The sequence below is a fragment of the Martes martes genome (assembly GCF_963455335.1).
Source record: "Martes martes genome assembly, chromosome: 2".
Lineage (NCBI taxonomy): Eukaryota > Metazoa > Chordata > Mammalia > Carnivora > Mustelidae > Martes > Martes martes.
Window position 1 is genome coordinate 139,068,679 of NC_137889.1, and position 19,833 is coordinate 139,088,511.

General features: G+C 57.7%; 1 protein-coding gene across 1 annotated transcript in view; it reads right to left on the minus strand.

Moving 5' to 3' along the window:
• Window positions 1-7,157: 7,157 nt before the first annotated feature.
• Window positions 7,158-19,833, minus strand: part of CPLX1 (complexin 1) — a gene marked incomplete at both ends in the record, with an annotated part of 30,889 nt that continues 18,213 nt past the window's right edge. Inside the window, 2 exons of the mRNA XM_080797438.1 lie at window positions 7,158-7,355; window positions 13,735-13,910. Of these exons, the coding sequence (XP_080653564.1) occupies window positions 7,158-7,355; window positions 13,735-13,910 (374 nt within the window). The remainder of the gene's footprint in view (window positions 7,356-13,734; window positions 13,911-19,833) is intronic.

Below are 19,833 nucleotides of genomic sequence, written 5' to 3' on the forward strand. Positions count from 1 at the left end.
TAAGACAAAATAAGTTTTATAAAAAGTTATGAAGATAGTGCAGTGTCCCCATATTCTTGCACTCGACTTCTCCTATTACTAACATCTTTCAGGAGAATGGTGGGTACATTTGCCACAGTGGATGAACCAACACGGATACATTTTTGTTAACTAAAGTCCATTCTTTATTCAGATCTCCCTAGATTTTACTTGGTGTCCTTTCTCTGTTCCAAGATCTCATTGAGGATACCGTATTTTTTAGGTGTCATGTCTCCTTAGGCTCCTCTTGGCTGTGACATTTTCTCAGACATTCCTTGTTTTTTATGGCCTTGACATTTTTAAGGAGTGCTGCATCAGTTAATTTGTAGAACATCCTTCAACTGCAGTTAGTCTGATGTTTTTCTCATGGTTAGATTGGGGTAATGGGTTTGGGAGAGGAAGAGCACAGAGCCAAAGTGCCCTTCTCATCACATCTCCTCGAGGGCACTCTCAACATGATGGATCACTGTACTGTTGCCCTTGACCTGGGGGTGGTGTTCCCGTTGGCCTTCTCCACCATCAGCTGCTGTTTTCACCCCATCTCCATACTGTGTTCTTCGGAGGGAAGTCACCATGTGCAGCCCACACTCCGAGTGAGGGTTTGTTCCATCTCCTTGAAGGCAGTGTCTACCTAATGTGCTTGGAATCCCACATCGCAGACTTAGCTCTCCTCCCCACGGTGTTTATTCATTCACTTATATCTGTATGGACTAACGGATCTTTATTCTGTAGTTGAGTTATAACCCAACACTCTCTTACTTGTTCCAAATGTTCAGCCTTTGGTCATTGGGAGCTTGGTCAGCTGCTGCTGTGTCCCTTTGACATGCCGCACCGTTGTGGGTTCATGTCTGCTAATTAGCATTTCCTTGCTACCAGGCTTATTTTGGATATTTCCAGCCCCAATCATAGGTGAATTTCTCCTAGTTGAGGAATTCTTATTATCTACTTAACTTTATTTCTGCCCCATGTATAAAGAATCAACCACAGGAGAACCCATGCAGAGAGTCAATGATCCATCTTGACTGGGAAGTTGCAGCTGGGCCCAGTCCTGGGTGGGTGAGGTGGGAGCCAGGAGGTGTAATGGGTGGTGCCCCTCTCCTTGAGACTGGTGGTCAGGGCTTAGTGAACATGTGTGGACAGAAGTTCTGACTGATGGACTCCTTTGAGAGAATCAAGGTTTTGGCCAACTGGACACAGAGCACGAGGCCCTCATCTCTTGGCTGCTGCACTAAAGGTTTGTTCTGAAAGCAAATCAAAGGTCAGTGCTTGCACTGGCCTTGAAGTAACACGTTAAAGTTTGCCTTTCCAAGAACTGTCTTTGCACAGGAAACTTCAGAGAGTTGGCAATTAGTAGAAGCAGGAGCTGTGACTCTGGGATTGCCCTCTCTGCCCACCAGCTTCTCAGTTCCTGGGTCTCCTGCTGCCAGAAGACAGCACCCACAGCTTCTACTATACCGTCCCCCAGTCCCATCCCACCCTCCAGGCCTTTCCCTGGCCAGACCAGACCACTTCCCTCTCTCCTGGCAAAGCCCTTTCTTGCCCCTGCGCAGCATAAATCCCATAAAGCCTTTTGTTTTATAAAAATCAAAGCCTTTCTCTCGAAGGCTCGGAGAAATCACACTGGGTACCACTGGGAACGATGCGCAGCCCTGGGCAGGGCCCAGCAGCAGGGAGGCGCGGCCAGCTGCACCTCCAGGAAAAACACCGTGAACAGTGCAGGACTCTGGGTGCGTGCGGGCTGAGCCCACTCTCCTGGTGAAGGATCTTCTCTGAGCCTCAGGCTGCAGAGCGAAGCCCGCCAGCCAGCACTGGCCACTGGAGCCCCTTACTCTCAGGCTCTGCCCTCAGACAGGTGTGGGCCTCTGCTTGGCCAGCTGGGGCCACCTGGGCCTCACCCGCACGAGCTGCAGCCTGGCCCTGGTCTGGGGGCCGAGCGGGGACAGCGGGAAGGATGAGGCCATCCCGCCTGGCTTCGGCTCCCTAGGCGAGGGGCAGAGACTCTGCTGTCGCAGCCGAGGATGCGCCGCACGTGGCAGCCCGGACGTGTCCCCTGTCCTGTGGGCGGCCTCCCAGTTGCCAGTCAGCGCTCAGCTCAGAACCAGGGGCTGCCTCCTCGCTGGCGGCTCACGGAACCCAGGCCGTCCACTCCTTGCCCCAACTCAGCCTGCGGAGGATACCGGGACGACTCCGGAAAGACTTGGGGGAGGAACTGCGGAGGCTCCGGAGAGGCCGCGCGGGAACTGAACCGCAAGACTATCCCGAGACTTGTCGCGTTCCGCGCGGTGGCGTCTCCCCGGCTCTGATTGGCCAGGTTCTTGGCACGTGACCATCTCGGAGCCAATTGCGGAGGGTCGATCTGCACGCGCTTATTGGTTCAGGCCGGCCAGGTGGGCGGGGACAGAGCCCTGGCGTGCGGGGGCGGGGCCACGCTCCGTAGGCGGGGCTTTGGCTCCCGTACTCTTTTTTTTTTTTTTTTTTTTTAAGATTTGATGTATTTATTTGTCAGAGAGCGTGAGCACAGGCAGACAGAGAGACAGGCAGAGGCAGAGGGAGAAGCAGGCTCCCTGCCGAGCAAGGAGCCCGATGTGGGACTCGATCCCTGGACGCTGGGATCATGACCTGAGCCGAAGGCAGCCGCCTAACCAACTGAGCCACCCAGGCGTCCCGGCTCCCGTACTCTTGGTCTCAGCGCACACCTCAAGTGGCTCTGGGCCGGGGGACTGCCCTGAGGCTCTTCCACGCGTAAGACCACGCAGACGTGTGGCCGACACTGGCCTCGCATTGAGACAGCCCGGGCGCCTACCACCAGCCCAACACCAGCCTACCCCCAAGATCGGCTGCAATCCCGCCCCCAACCCAGCCCCACCCCCGCCGCAGCCCCCCAATCCCGACCCCAGCCCAGCCCGATCCCTACCTCAGCCTCTCAATCCCGCCCCCAGCCCAGACCCACCCCCGCCGCAGCCCTCCAGTCCCGACCCCAGCCTAGCCCTACCCCCTGCCCCAGCCCCTCAATCCCGCCCTCAGCCCGTCCCTCAATCCCGCCCAGCCCAGCCCCACCCCCGCCGCAGTCCCTCAATCCCACCCCCGCCGCTGTCCCTCAATCCCGCCCCCAGCCCAGCCCCCCCCCCATTCCTGGTCCCGCCCCTGGGACCAGCCCAAGCTAGGCTGTTACCCACCCCGACCCCGCCCCTCCGCGACAGGACCCCTCCTTTCCCTAGACCTGAGGGGACCTGCTGAGACGGAGTGGAGACGGTTCCAAACTGTGTGGACAGGTGGCCCGGACTCAGGGTTCGCTGAGCCCCGCTGGCGGCGACCGTGGCCAGCAGGACTTGTCTAGCCGCGGATTAGCAGAACTAGACAAAACGGTCCTTAATTGCCAGACCTTTAAAATTGTGTACTGACATTCTTGATAGTTAAGTGGCTTGTGAGTCAAGCAGGTCCTTGAAGAGGAGAGGAAGCAGGAAATCTCTGGCTGCTGGCAGAGAGCAGGGAGAGGAAGTCATCAGAGCCAGGAGCTGGCCGGACCTGCGGACCTGCGTGGGGCAGAGCCAGAGCGGGAGAATGTCTCTGCAGGGTGCAACCTATCCACGTGTGCTCTGCTTTGTCAAGAGTTAAACATCCAGAAAAAAGGAGACTCTGCTAAGAGTCAGTGTGGATCTAGAACTGGCTTCCGGAGCAAGGCCATGGTCAGCTGCAGTTATGGTCACTGCTCGGAAGGGCCCAGGGCACCTCCTGCCTCAGGGCCCTGGGCATGGCTTTTCCTCTGTCTGCAGTGCTCTCCCATGGGAGTCCCACAGAGCTCCCTCTTCTTCTCCCGGGGGGCTTCTCTGTACCTCCTCAGAGGTGAAATACTGGTCCTCACCATCCTCTCTGCACCCTTATTCCACTCAGTTTCCTCCACAGAAGAAATCACCACTTGATTTATGTTTTTGTTTATCATCTGTCTCCTGCCACTGGAAAAATCACTTCCAGGAGGGAAGGACCTCAGTTATCCCTGGTGTATAAAGCTGAAGTTGGCCCATCATAGGGACTGAGTAAACATCAGCTGAGCAAGTGCTTTACCTGGAGTCCTCAGACTCCATCACTTGAGGTTGCTGGGAGGGGCTGGCCAGAGGGAAGGTGTGCCAGGTCACCCAGCAGATCCAGGTTGCTGCTCAGGACTGAGCCTCGTCCCCGCCAGGCCGGGGTGGTGGGGGGGAGTGGAGGCTGAATGGTGGGTGCCGTTTTCAAAGCCCTTCTACGAGTGGCCCTCCTGGGGTGGGAATGCAAAGCCGAAAACCACAGAGTTGGCTGCAAAGACTTCTGTCAGTGCTTTGGATCCAGGGAGGGAGGACAGACAGCTGCTCCTTCCTCAGGAGCCAAAAGGCACACAGGGCGGTACACGGGGCTGGGGGCCAACCTCTCCCCAGAGGCAGGTCTTCATATACCCCCTCTGCTGACATCACCCGCCCCTGAGGCAGAGGCAAAGGCCTGCCGCTCTGGAGCTACCTACAGAGCACAGCTGTGTGGGGAGGGGTGCAGAAGGCAGGGGTAGGGGTATGAGGGCACTCTTTCTACTTGCCAAGACTGGGCGAGTTTTACTGAAAGTATTTCTGGCCAACAGTATAAGGAGAATCACAGATGACAGATGACCCAGACTTGCTGCCTGGAGAGAAGCCCCGGGGGGCGGAGGCCACACACGTCCTTTCTGGGGTTACAAGCAGAACCGTGGTTATGATGCCTTGGGGTAGGCTTGGGGGATGGGAAGGACATGGGTGGGGGCCCAGGAGGGAGAGAGCCAGGCCGTTCTCTCGGCCAGGTCAGGGTGCCCAGGGTTCCATGGGCACCTCACCCAGCCTGGCCCAGACGGGCAGGCTTCCCTGGTGGGGTGTGGGACCCAGAGCCCCTGCAGGGCACAGAGGCCTCCCTAAGGATACAGGGAGGCGACGGCCACCACAGGACAGACTAGAGGCTGTGAAGGAGTTTAGGGTGGTGGGGGTTGGCCGAAAGTGTGCCCAGCACAGTGGGAGCTGGACCCTCAAGGGCCTGGCATATCTGTGGGGAAGGCAAGGACTGTCAAGGGGTCTGTGAAGGTGGGAGATTCATGGAAGGAGAGGGCAGGGAAGAGGAAGGAAGGGAGTCCAAAGGGGTGGGTCTACCTCTTAGATGGTTACCCTAGGGCTGCCTTAGAGAGCAGGGGGTGATCTGGGTCAGGATGGTGGGGAGACCCTGCCGTTGTCCCAGTGACAGGGGAAGGTGCTTCCTATCTGGCAGGACGTGGAAGTAGATCTATCCAGCAGGGTCCAGCCCCTCCAGCGGGGACCCCAGGCTGCCCAGGCGGGATCAGGACTCGGGAGAGAAGAGCCACACCGAGCGAAATCACTGTGGTGTTTTATTGGCTGTGATTCCATCCAGAGACTACACACGCGACGGCCCCCGACATGCAGGAGGAGGCGCAGGCGCAAAGACAGAAGGACGGACGACACCCACAGTCTACGCTAAGCTCGGCTGCTCTGGGCGCCCCATGCGCTGGGAACGAGATGCGGGGTTTCTACGAGACAACGCCCTGTCTGCTCAGAGCTGGCTTTTCAAAGTGTGAAAACAGGCATTTAAAAAAGACGTGGGACCAGGAGGAGTCAAGGAGGGCGCCGGAGGCGCGGGGCGCAGCGGGGAGGCGCGGGGGCGCTGGCACACGCTCTCCCGTCGCGGAGCAGGGGCGCGCGGTTAGTATTGCGGTCTATTGATATGGCTTCTCTAAAGAGCGACGGGGGCCGTGCCCCGGGCCCGCAACACGTGGACACCATGAATTTGTGATCGGGACAGAAAGGGGCCCGGGCACCGAGGCAACGGGCTCTGTCACGATGAAACTCCCCAAACACGTAAGACCTCATTTACCTGAGATTCAACAGATCGTGATGCAAAGGAAAACAAGGATGAAGGAACAAGGAAGGTTCGGGAGGCCCGCGGTGGTCCCCGTCAGACTCCGCCTCCACGGATCGTAAGGCCTTCTGGCAGGCCCCACCTCGGGGGGCCTGCACCCTACGGAAGAGGCCAGGGGCAGCCTTTCTGTCTCCACACTCCTCTCCAGATGCACGCACTCCTGCGAGGGCTCTGCGTCTCCTCCCAGCGTTGGGGGGGAGGGGGACGGCGGGGTGCAGAGGGAGGCGGCAGGGGATCCCCCCATTCAGAGCAGCCTCCAGGGGTTAGACCAGAGGTGTCAGCCAGGGAGGGGGGTGGCCGGGCCCTCGGACCCCGGACTCCGGGGCAGAGTTACAGGGGTGTGTGAGGGTCAGTGTGTATTCTGCACTGGGCGGGGAGGGCAGGTGGGGGGCGGGTCTGAGAAATTTCCCCCTAGGCCTATTGCTTTGTTTCCCTCAGTTTAGATGAGAACCGGGTCCTGGTATTTCTAAGAAGCAAAGCCTTCCAGAGGAGTGGGCCGAGAAGGGAGAGTGAAGGACAGGGAGAGACAGATGGACAATGAATGTGAGGGGGGCAGGTGGAGGTGGGCAACCTTCAGACAGGAAGATTCAGAGATCCTGCGGCCCAGGTGTAACCGCAGGGATGGGGGTCTTCCCACCCCTGCCCCAAGGGTGAGGCTGCTCGCCCCTCCCAGCTCCTCTCCCAGCCTGCACGCCCGCCTTCCCCCCACTATGGCTGTGCTCCTGAGTTTGGGACCGGACAAGCGCCCACCAACGCAGGGACGGCGCACCCAGGGGTGGTCGAGATGCTGGCCTTTCGGTGGCCCTGGCCTTGGGCACTGCGGGGTGGGTGTGAAGGGCGGGAGCAGTAAGGGACGTCCCAGGCTCTGGGGGAGGGTCCAACCCAGAGGAGCACGTGGGCTGGTCCCCGGTGGAGAGGGGGCCTGCAGCTCAGACCGCAGGGGCCCAGGGGAGGGGCAGCCGCCCCTCCCCCTGGGGGGCGGTGGCGATGGCGGTGCTGGGAGAGGGTGGGAGTGAGAGGTGCGCAGGCTCCCGAGGTGTGAGGGGGACAGGGGCTGACAGATCTAGGACTATGGCTTATATTGGCGGTGGGGGGCTGTACTCTGCTCCCGACATCCCTTCAGGGGCCTCCGGAGGGCACGGGCAGGGGCTAAGTGGGAGATCTGGGTGACGGGGTTGGGGGCTCCGGGCGCGGGCGGGCTGCCGTCCAGCGCAGGGTCGCTACTTCTTGAACATGTCCTGCAGTGGCCCGGGCAGGTACTTGATGACCGTGTCCAGGATGCTCTCGTCCTCCTCCTCTGGCTCGTCCCCACAGCCTGGCGGGATGGCCTTCTTGGGCCTCGTCAGGCTGCCCTCCGAATTGGCCTCCATGGCGGCCTGGGCCTCCGCCTCGCGCTCCTCCTTCTTCTTGATGCCGTACTGGGTGGGGAGGTGAGGGGGCAGCCGGGTCAGCAGGTGTCCCAGCCCCCCACGGAGTGTGCGGCAACAGAGGAAGCCGGGCCTGGGGGGCCTTGTTGTGGCGGAAGCAGGGGGCGGTCCCTATCTGTGCCCCTGCCCCACCCCTGGCCCTCCCCGCTGCCATCCTGCCTCCCCTTCCCAGGAGGCAGGGGCTGTGGTCCAGGAGCTGGCTGGTGAAGAGCCCACTGCTCCATGGCTGTCGTGCCACTCAGCCCAGGTCCCTGGTCAGGTGAGGGGTGCTCACACCTCAGGCCTGGCCCATCTCCCCAGATGGCCTGGACAGCCGGGAGACGGTGCGCAGTGGCAGCTCTAGATGGCAGCTCTGGAGCCCCACCCAGGCTTGTCCTCAGCCAACACTCCTGGACACCCCTGGGCCCCCATTTCTAGTTTCCCCTCTGTAGTGGGTAGAATGGTGTCCCCCCAAAATTCGTGTCACCTGGAACCTTAAAATGCAGCCTTATTTGGAAATAGGGCCTTTGCAGATGTTATTAAGGTAAGGAGATCTTCCTGGGCCCTGAATTCGGGGAGAGTTTCCTTGTGGAAGAAGAACAAGGACAGAGAAAGCCACAGGAAACTGGAGAAAGGCTGATTACAAGCCAAGGACCCTGAGCACTGCCCGGAGCGGCCACAGGAGACGAGGAAGGGTTCTCCCCTGCAGGTTTCAGAAGGAGGGCGCCCTGCCCGCATCCTGATTGTGGACTTCTGGCTTCTAGAACTGAGACAGTAAGTTTCAAAGAGACCAATACATGTTCCCTACCCCCAGGCCCACCACTAGCCCTGCAGGAACCAGCACTGAACCGTCCTAGCCCCACAGGATTGAGGAAGATACATCTCTGGTCACCAAGAGGCCTCCTGCCTGAGGGCTAGTAGGCACTGGGCGGGGTCACGCTGGACTCAACATCTCTCTGATGGGCCAAGCTTGGGACCCACTCAAGCTGGAAAGAGGGCACCCCTTAGGCAGGTCTGAGGTTCTGAGTCACACATGAGCACACAGGAGCAGAAGCATTAATACGGGTAAAGAGGGACAACTGGGGACAGTGTGTGGGGGCAGGTTTTATCCACAGACTCCAGATTTCTACTGGGGAGCACACAGGCATGATCACCAGCCTTGGGGAGAAGGTGTTTCTGCCCAGGGGAAGGACTGACCCCACTGCTCACTCATCTCTCTTTGCCAGCCCGTCTTCTGCTTTGGTGCTGGTGGGGAGGGGAGGAGTGCCCCACTCTCTAAGAAGGACCTTCCCTCTGCTTTCAGATTTCAGGGGAACTGTCTATGTCCCACCCCCACCCTGCTGAAGACACAGACGGCAACCTCTGCCCCTGTCTGCTCCCTGAGTCTGCTGGTGGCCTCAGACATGGGGAAGTTGATGGCCACATTCAGCAGAGGTCAGAGGAGGAAGCCATGCTCTCTGGCCCCCTGTGACCACAGCCCAGCCCAGGGCCTCATTGGACGCCTGCCAGACAGAGAGAGGAATGCGGGGCTGTTGGGGGCACCCAGAGAACACCTTGGGCAGTAGGCACATGGACCAGAGGGCCCTTCTTACTGAGCCCTGATGTCAGGTCAGCCAAAGGCACAGAGTGTGACAAACTGGCCAGACACTAGGCACTCCCTTGCACAAGGAGCTCATGCCCTCTCCCTGGGTCACCACTCTGGGACAAAGTCATGGTGGAGGGAGTGGCCCCCAGGCTTGGAAGGGGAAGGGAGGACATGTGGCTTGGAGGCCTGTGGGGTGGAACGTGGGCGGAGGAGAGAGACACTGCCAGAAACTAGGTCAGACCAGAGAGAGCTTCCTTCCAGCCAGGAACACAGACTCCAGCAGACTTCTCCAGCCACAGACAGCTATGCACATGGCAGGAACATTCATGCGCTGGGGGGTCGGTCTGCTCAGGGGACACTCATGCTATGGCAAGAGCACACAGTGTAGCTGAGCAGAGGAATCTCCCCGACCGGAGAGGCAGGCTCCAGCCCAGCACTGTGTTGGGGCTGCCCCCTCTGGTGCCCCCAAAGGAGACCCCGGACCCCAGCCCAGTCACTCCAGTAAAATTCAAAGTCATTCCAAGGATTAGGTCCCTGGGCTCCGCCTAAAGGTCACCGTGTTAGGGGAGGGAATCCTGAGCTGTGCTCCAGTGGGACCTGACTGGGAGCTGCTCCAGAGACAAATGTCCAGCTACAGTCAGTCCAGGCACCCACTGGAGGTGCCCAGCCTCCACACCAACTACGGAGATGGCAGGGTCCCACTGCACACCCAGTGGCTGGGAGGAGCCTGGTGCTAATTAAGTGAGGATCTGTAATATTCCCAAACAACAAACAATCGGCAATCACATATTTGCTTGTTACTTTCACCACAAACCTCAGACTAAGTCTTGAGTGATCCTAAGGGGATGTGGGGGACCAGGTGGTCTGGGATCCACCAGCATGGTACTGGGAGGAGGGTGGTTGTGGCTCAAAGCTGAGGGTCTCCAAACCTGGTGGTGGGCATGCAAACCAGGCAAGTATGCAAATCAGGAAATGCATATACAAACCAGGCAGCACATAGGCAAATAAGCACAGGTGAGTCAGTCTCACAGGTACATGGCAATGGGGTAGGGAGAAGGAGGCTCTGCCCATAAACCCTAAGGTGAGACATCCTAAAAGGCTGCTTCTGCTTTCCTTGGATGAGGTCGCCAAGGGACCTGGGTGCCCCAGAGGATACGTGACCCTGGCCCCTATGTCCGCCATCTGATGGCCCCCCCACCCATCTGGGGGCCACCCTGGACTGAGCAGCCCCTTTTCTGACCAGCCCCCAGGAAGCCTAGGGGTACATGGCGCCAGGGGAGGACTGGAGGAAGCCAGGTCTGGTGACTGGGGGTCAGAGAGGGTAACCTGGGGAGCCACACCTGAAGAGGGTTCAGGGTTCCCACCTGTGGGGAACAGGAAAAAAGTGGTTACATGGGCCAGTGGAAGAGGGCTCTGCAGAGAACCTAGGGGACATGACTGGCAGGCAGACCTCTCAGGGGCAGGGTGACTCAATGGTGCTATATGTACAGCGGGGAACAGGGACTACCCCGCACAGGCAGGTGCCCTGCCCTCACTCACTCAGCAAGGGGGTCAGCTCCAGCCCTGCATCCCACACCATCAGCACACAGACTCCACTTGGACTCTGAGCTTCCTCCATTTTCACGGGGCCCTGGAGCTCATAGGAGGGGCCACATTCTGGAGGTTGGAATGGTGGCGCTGGGACAGCCTGGGCCTTCTGGGGCTCCAGCATCCAAAACATGTCAGACCCCTTCCTGAGCTGCCTCTGACCCATGTATGGAGGGACTGACCATCGTCCGCGTCTGCCCAGCACCAGCACCACCCCCTACCCAGTTCCTGGCCAGGTGACCACTGTCTCATTTAGCTCTGTAGCCACACAGGAAAGGCCCCCCACCTTGCAGACTGAGTTTGTGGTATCCAGGTGGACTCCAACAGGTGTCCCCGACACACCCATGCCTTCCCTGCAGGTGGACCCTCTGGGGACAGGTCCTGTCCCACTCATCCTACCTAATCCCACGATAGCTGGAAGAACGATCAGGCTGGCCAGGTAAGGTCAGAGCCCCTGGTGCTCTGACCCCTGCCCCTGGGTTCAGCAGATGCCACCGTGCCCCACTGGGCCCCTGGGAACAGAACCCAGATGTGCACAGGAAGGAGTCCTCCACTGGCCAGGGGTGGCAGAGAAGCTGAAGGCATCCAGCCAAGGGGATCCCGGGTAGGGGTGCTCATGTGGGGAGAGAGGGGGTCCTGAGGCTCTTCCAAGGGGTGTGGCTCTCCACAGAGCCACCCCGAGCCTGGGGTCTGGAGGACAGGGTCCATCCTTGGGGGAGCTCCCTGAGTGTTGCTTGTCCATGGAGCAGCAGGACACCCACGGCTCTCATGGAGGGGGCACCTCCCACTTCCCCCAGGCCTCCTTCTGTGATGGTTCCCACCAGATCCCCATGAGGAGGAAGAGGACCCTGAGCTCATGCTCACTCAAGCACCTACTCCCTCACTCTCTGGCAGGGCACCTATTGGGCCAGGCTATTTTAGGCCACAGGCACAGAGCCAGATACAAACAGCCAAAGCCCCCACCAGCCATGTGGGGGTGGGCAATGGACAGCAAACAAGTGAAAAATAGGAGTGGGTCGGATCAAAGTAGGTTTGGGAGTAAAAGAGAGCAGGAGAGGGGGAGGGATGTGTGGAGGGTGGAGCGGGGAGGGAGGAGCCTCAGGAGACGTCCAGGGAGAAGCAACCAAGCAAAGGCCCTGGGGCACTGGCAACATGGATCCAAGGAGGCCCAGGCTCAATGAGCACAAGTCAGCACAAGCCTGGGGCTGGGCTGGGCCCCGGGGCAGTCTGCAGGGAGGAGGGACAGAAGGGGTTTCCATGTTAAAGATAAAATGAGCTGGAGTCTGTTGAGCTCATGATCTCTCACCAACAGCACTTGAGTCCCTGCAGGTCAGGCGGGGGCTCAGGGGAAGGGGCTCACTTGGCATCTGCCTCCTGATTGGGGAGATGCCCCCATTGCACACCCCCAGGGCTCCAAGCCCTGTCCAAACACTGTGACCTCTTTGTGAGGCTCAAGGGCAGATCCCCCAGGACGCGTCACCCGAGTGCACAAACAGATGGACAGAGAGACCAACAGGCTTCGGAGCACAGCTGCTCCAGCCCTCTCTGCCTGGGCATCTATCTGTCTCTGTCTCTTGATTTCTCCCCTTCTGCAGCATCCCCCTGTTCCTGACCCCAACGGGAATGACCCCTCCCAGCCAGGGCTGTCTGCCCCATATAGGGATGACCCCTCCCAGCCCAGGCTGCCTGACCCAGGAGGCAGCAGGTGCTTGTCAGGGGTTCTCACAGCAAAACCAGCTGGAGCTCTCTGGGGCTCCCCAGAAGAGGTGTCCCATGACCAGTGGTGGGATGTTGAGGTCTGCGGTCTCCCACCCCCATCAATGTGGGGGCCCCGTGTGGCCTAGAGATATACAGGCACCCCTGCTGTGCCGCCCCACCTTGGGAGGCCTGGCTCCTACCTCATGAGTGGGGACAGCCCTCCCTGGGTACACTGAGGCAGCACTCGGCAGGCAGGAAGATACCGGGGTCTAGGCTGTAGACCCAGCGGCCTGGGCATCTCAGATGGTCCAGGGCCAGGGACCACAGACATCTCCTGAGGAGACCCAGCCCCCTACCAGCAGGTTTTATCTGCAGTGTCTGGGAATGCCTCCCTCAGAACCCAGAGCCAGGGTCATCGGGGTGAGGGGCAGGACGGAACCAGCAAGGTAACACCCCCCCCTCCGAGTCTCCTACCCAGGCACCTGGACCCAGCGACCGCTAGGCTGTAGGCACCTCTCATGGAGGTGGGGGCTTGGGGACAGGGTGGCCTTGAAGACCTTGGGTGGCCATATGGTTTGGGGGTTGCTGAAGGCTCGTGGAACTCCCAGGTCCCCAGGGGAAGGCCCCTTCTCCTCACCCGGCCCCCAGACTGGCTCCCCCAGCATGTGCCCTTTCTCCCATCCTTCCAACCCAGCTGCTGAATGGGCCACAGAGAGTGGGCCATGGACATGCCCTTGGGGGCACGGACCCCCTGTGCTCCAGCACTGTGCTGAGTGTGTGACCTGCTGCCAGCTCAGCCTCGCTTGCACCCTCCCCCCTGGGCCTCAACTGCCCTATCTGTGCCCGGCACAATGCTTTCACTCACTGCCGCACTTGTTGGGGAAGGTAGCCCAGATGATCCCCAGAAAGACTGTGGTTGCCAGCCCAAGGCCCCCCAAGCCAGACCTCAGTCTGCAGGCCCATTTCCCCCAACGCTCTGTTGCGAACCTCAGAAGCTATGAGGACCCTCTGGGGCTGCTCAGGTGCGTTCCACTAATCCTGATGGCTGCCCCACCCAGGGCCTACCTGAGAGCTCCCGTCCCTGGGCAGCCCGGGACCTACCCACTCTGGGTGGGGGTGTCTCCTTAGAGGCCTGGGCAGGGGGTTTGAGAGGACAGCTCCAGGAGGAGCTGGATGGGAGGCTTTCTCCTGCAGGAACCGCCGTCGGGCCCAGAGAGTCTGGGAGACCCTGTCATGAGGAGGGGACCCAGGCCCACTGTGGAGAGCAGGAAAGACTTGGTGTCCCACAGGGTGAGCCCTAACGCTGGCGGGCCTGTGAGGCAGACATGGGCTCCTGGGGGTGTGCAGACCTTTCTGCCCTGCTCCCCTCCCCCGGCACCACCTTCCGGAGCTTGGGAGCGGACCAAGCAAAGGTCTGTTTGAAGGAACCAGGCCAAGGAGTGGGTGGAGAGAAGCTTGGTCCAGGGGGGTGATGTGGGGTGTCCCGTCTGGAGCCCCACCATCCCTGTGCCCCGCGCCCACCTTGTCTCGGATGCCCTGGCGCATGGCCTCACGCTCGGCCTCCATCTTGGCGTACTTGGCCTTGCGCTCCTCCTCCTCCTGACGCAGGGCCTCCTGGCGCTCCTCCTCCTTCTTGGCTGCGTCGGGGTCCTTCTCCTCGTCACCTCCAAGCATCTTCCCCATGTCCTTTGTGGCCCCTGGGGACAGAGGGTGGTGAGTCAGGCCAGCTTCCCCTGTGGGCTGCTGCTGCCTACCGAGGGTCCAGGCCCCAGGCTCGGGTCCCCTCTATCTCTGCTCCTTCCCTCCTGGTGCTGGCCCCTGCCGGTTCTGGCAGCTTCCACCCAGAGGGAAGCCTGGTCCATGCGCGTCGGGGGAGGGAGGAGGTCGGTGCCTGTGGGGAAGTGTGATGACATGTGCGTGCGTCTGCCCGTCTATGTGTGGCCGTGTCTGCGGGGCTGGGGCTGTTATGGTTGCTCCGGGTCTTGTGTCCAGAAGCTCAGCCTCCAGAAGGTAGTGGAAGGCTGGTCTGAAGGCATGAACATCTGGCTGGGGAGCAGCCCGGGGGCTGAGGTGTCCAGAGGCTCATGAGCAGGGGCTCGGCTGGAGGCCGAGAGAGCACCAAGGCCCTAATTTCTCTGCCGCACCAGCCACCACTTTTCTCATGAGCTCCTGATTCACAGGCAACAACAAACACCCCCCAACGCCCTCTGGGACTCGGCCCACAGGACAGAGACATGTAATTACCGCTCCAGCTCAGCGGGCACGGCAGCAAGCCCAGCCCTTCCATGGCTCCTGCGAGCAGAGCCGTCCCACATTGAAGGCATTGTTGGGTGGTGGGGGGGAACCTCAGCCAGGGGCGGTCAGCTCCTTGGGGCGCCCCTGACTGGCCAGTAGGAGTGAGGCAGCATCCAGATCATGCCTGCATGCTTCCTCCGCAAGCCCCCACCTCCCAGAGCTCCCCTGTGCCTGCCATCCTGAGCCGGGACCAGTGACCACCTATCCCCACCCCATCGACACCCTTCTGTCGGCCTCTGGCCTCCGACCCCGTGATGACCCACAGCTGTGCAGCCAGCTGCGCCCATGCCTTGGGCATAAAGCGTGAGGTGGAAATGCACAGAACCCCCCCAGTCAAGTCTGTGCAGGTGGGCACGAATGTCACTGCCCCCCCCCAGAAGGGTCCCCTCCCAACTCCGTACTGCCCCCTCTCCCTAAATTCAGTGACTCTGGGTTCTGAGTCCCCACCTCCACGTCTTGGCTCTCCCAGATGGTCATCCTCCTCGGCTCCCGCACAGGTCTGTGCAGTCCTTAGCCTGGAGAGACTCCCTTTCCGACTGGTGTCTGGGGCATACACTGCCCCCGCCGGTTACTCAGGACTGACCCCAACCGTGTGAGCGGAGAAGTCGTTTGCAAGACCACTAGCTGTTGATGGCAAGAGAACAACTCTTGGGGGGCGTCTGGGCAGCTCAGTTGTTAAGCATCTGCCTTCGGCTTGGGTCCTGATCCCAGGGTCCTGGGATGGAGTCCCACCTCAGGCTCTCTGCTCAGCAGGAGTCTGCTTCTCCCTCTCCCTGCTGCTGCCCCTGCTAGTGTGCTCTCTCTTTCTTTCTCTGTTAAATAAATAAATGAACAAATAAATAAATAATCTTTTTAAAAAAGAGAGAAAGAGAAAGAACAACTCCTTTTTGAGTGTTCTGGGCTGAGAACTAGACATCCATCAGGCCAGGCCATGCCCACCCTCTGTGGGCCTTCCTAGCTGCTAGAAACTCCTACAGTGTCTTGGAGTGTGGGGTGCCAAGGCCACCATGTCACTGTGAGGTCAGGGAGCCCTCCTGTACCGGGCATTTGGCACAGATCCAGACTAACAGAAAACTAAAATCCCAGGGTCTGTTTTCAGAAACACCTGCCCAGTTTGATAAAGCCGATATGAAGCCAGTGATTCAAGGAAAAGCAGGTCATAGAGGAGAGTCACTTCTACACTCTGCTAGTAGTTGCCCAGAGAAGCAAGCAGGATCTCTCTGCCTCCTGCGTGGCGGTCGTCTCTGGCAGGTGTGGAGGAGGCAGGAGCAAACCCCACGGTCCAGGGAGCAGCTACAGTTTTCCGAAAAGTGCAAAGTCCCACTTTCCTGTAACCCTCCCTCTTGAACAAGCTAATTCACACTAAAGTGAGAGTGACCAACTGCTCTTCCTCCCTCCTGAGAGGGTCTGGTGTACTCAAGCAGAATTGGGGCATGCGCCTGGGGGGCTCGGTCAGTCAAGCATCTGACTCTTGGTTTCGGCTCAGGTCATGATCTCAGCACGGAGTCTGCTTGAGATGCCTTCCCCCTCCCGTCCCCCCGCCCCCAGCCTTTCCCCCACTCACACTCTCTGAAATAAACAAACAAATAAAATCCTTAAAAAAAAATCCCCACAGCCAAGGCTGGTGACCTGGTGTCCCCCCCTCTCCCTCCTGGGAAGGAAGGTGTGGGACAGCTGGGGGAGGGTGGGGGGTGGGGTGCGCTTGCTTCTCCAACACAGCACATGAGCTACAGACCTAGTGATCAAATAGGCATCTACTGAGCGCCAACTGTGTGCTGAGCTCTGCCATGCTAAGGTGGGCCTGGTGGGGGGGCGGTTTCTCCAGGGCCCTTCTGGCTCTGAGTTTCAGGGACTCCTCAGGGTTCCTGGTGTCCTCGTCTGGCCCTCAGTTGAGCTCTGGGCTGGTCCCTTTGGCCTGAGGCTTAGGGAAAGCCAAGGGAGGGCCTGGCCCATTGGATGGAGGGGCAGCTCTGGCGGGCTGTTTGGCCTCCCCAAGGACGGGGTGAGGGGACCCGAGGTCACTCCACAGTGGAATGGATTCGTGCCACACCAGCTGGCTGCAAAGCCCTCATTGCTGGCATGGCACCCGGCCTGGGGGCGTCCACAGGGCCATGTGGCAAGCTTCCCTGGCCCCCAGTCTCCCCTGCATGGTCTCCACTGCATGAACATGCCTCTGGAAGACCCAGCGGGCTGGGAATTAGAAGAGCGCCCAGCACCAGAGCAGAAACTGCAGCAAGCTTGGTCCCAGCATGGGAGCTGGCGGGGAGGGGTGGGGTGCCGGGCCCCTTAGCGGCCCACCGCCCTCACAGATGAAAAAACAGACACCGAGCCATTCTCCCCCAACTCCAAGGTCCAGGTCTCTGACTGCAAAAGGGAGGTGGACTCTGTGCTCGGGGTCCCACAGCCGGGCCCCATGCTGGCTCCGCAGGGGCAGGAGCACTGGGAAGGGGACCCCTCATCCTACCCCAGACAGGCTTTCCTGGGGCCGCTCGTGTGCACTGGTCACCCCTATAAGAGTGGTCACTACCATGGATGCGTTCACTTGTGGTACGTTACGCATACTTCAAATTACGTGTATTTAAGTAACATAAAAGTTACTGTTGACTTTTAAAACTTCATCTGGAAATAATTTTAGATTTACAGATGTCACACAGGTACAAGGGCTCCTACACGCCCCTGGCCAGCATCTTCTAAGGTTTGCTATGATACATTCATCACAGCTAATGAAATCGTCACGGGGCAACACTGGGAAGCAACCTACAGACTATTTAATGTCACTGCTGTCCCCACTAATGCCCTTTCCCATTCCACGATACCATGTTATATTTACATTAAAGTCAGTTTTTTAAAAGTGGAAAGTACTTTTTACCTTGAAATAAATCTATGGGAAAATTACAAAATTTAGTGGAAAACAAAACTATTTCTAAATAAATACAGATACTTGTCATGTTCATGGCTGGGGAGATTGCATAATGAAGCTGTCGTTTCTCCCCAGAGTGAGTCTCAGTCACACCCCCAAGAGTTAAAAAGGAAATTCTGTGAAATGTGACAAGCTAAGAGTTTTGCATCCAGAAAAGCTAAAGATGCCCTAAAGGCCAGGACAGACACCAGGAAAAGAACCAGGAAGAAGATGGCCTGAGCATACAGCTCTCATGAGCTGCACCATGATGCAGTCTCTCGCTGGGCTGGGGGTAGACAGAAATCGGGATCAGAGGGGACAGCCCATCCACCACCCCACAAACACACCCACCCAGGACTTGGACACATGACCGGCGAAGGAAGCGGGGCCTCAGAAGCCTGGAGAAAGAACCAGCTTTCCCTAAACAGGGCTGAGGTAAGTTTTTGGTGAGGAAGCATGACCCAGGACTCTGAGGTGACACCACAAATTCTGAGGTGACACCACAAATTACAGATCTGAATATGAACCCAAAATAAAAAATGAGGGAAGAGAAAACAGCCCTCATTGGCCAGCTTTGTGTCCCCACAGGTACCATTTCTTGAAATGATATTTAAAATTTGTTTGCTTGCTTTTTCTTGTCAGTCTCTGCCAACAGAAAGTGAGGTCGATCAGAGCAGGGACCGACCAGCTTGTGGCTGCGACCCCTCGACCTAGAGCCGTGTCTAGCATGTCTGCGTGCTCAATAGATATGGGGCAAATAACAAACTAAAATTGTAAAGGAAATGTATCATGCACTCAGCCACAGATAAAATCTCAGCAAACTCTACTGCTCATGTCCTAGTCCATGATGAAATACTGAACACTGTTCTCTTGGCTCAGCAGTGAGCAAAGGAAGCTCCCTTTCACCGATCCCACTCACCTTTGCACTAATGGACCTCGTTCCTGCACTAAGGCAAGAAAAGAAAGAGAAGGCATGAAGGTTGATAGGGAAGAAGTCACCCTTATTAATAAACGATATGACTGTCCAAAAAAACTCTGCTAGAACCAATACGTGAGCTTATCATGGTCACCAGATACAAGATTAATAAGCAATAAATGGATTTTTATATATGAACAGCCAACAACTGGAAAATGAAATTTTAAAATAATCCCATTAAAAATACTGACAAAAACATAAAATATCTATGCCTCTGTTCTTAATAGATGTGCAAGTCTGCTTTACCTAAAGCCACACAACTGTTGAGAGAAATTAAAGACCAGAGTGAATGGAGGGGTGTACCACATTCGAGGACACAGGGCTGCTGGGACGTCAGCCTTCCCTGGGCTGGTCTGTATGTGCAAGCAAGCTTTTTTGAACAAATTTGCCAGCTGATTCTAAATTCATGTGGAAATGGAAGAACACCTAGAATAGACAAAACACCTTTGCAAAAGGTGAACAGTTCTAGAGCACTTACATACTTGACTTCAAGACTTCCTATAATCAAGACAGTGCGGTATGGACAACGGAGTGGACATATGGGTCGATGGGATGGAACAGAGCCCAGAGAAGGACCCACCCATATATGTTCAGCTGATTTTTTTTTTTACAAAGATGCAAAAATAACTCAATGAGGAAAGGACAGTTTTCTCACAGGGAGCACGACAACAACTAGATAACCCCATGCAAATAAGTACATGAGTAAATTTCTTTCCTTACCTCACTCCTTACACAAAGCTCCACCATAGACCTAACTGTAAAAGCTAAAATTACAAAAATTCTAGAAGAAGGCATAAGGGAATAGTCTCTGTGACCGAGCCTGACTTACACAGAGATCTCTTATGTGGGTGACCAAAAGCATGAACTTAAAGGAAATATTAATCAGCTGGGCTCCATCGACACTAAAACCACACCCCCTGAGGTCTCGCCACCCCCTCCCCTGTGGGATAGGCAGGACATGGATCTCAGCTGCCACTGGGTGCCTCTGCCCTGCCTCCGGCTGCAGGGATGGTACGAGGACACAGGCGGCCTCGCACCCTCTGTAGGAGAGGGCCTTGGAGTTCCACTGAATGTCCTAAGAAAATAAAATGAGTGTCATGAAGATACCAAGTCCTCTCCCTGCCCCCCGCCCACCTCCTTTGTTGGTGACACTGTCACTTTGCTAAAGAACTCACGGCATCCAGGGAAAACCTACCACAGCTCATCACGGAATACGGCAGAATGGCTAGACGAGGTATTTGTAGACAATGCATTCTTTGCTAGCACCATCCAGTCAATAACAGGCTGGGACACAAAGGGGACAATGTTCTACCCACGGTAATTACAGAGACGGCAAATGATCAGGAATATATTTAACAGAGACAGCGAACTTCTCCTAAGTGTCAGGCTCTGTGGACTGCGGATTCCTGAAGGGTAGGCTTACCGCAACAAGGCTGCTTGACACCGCCAA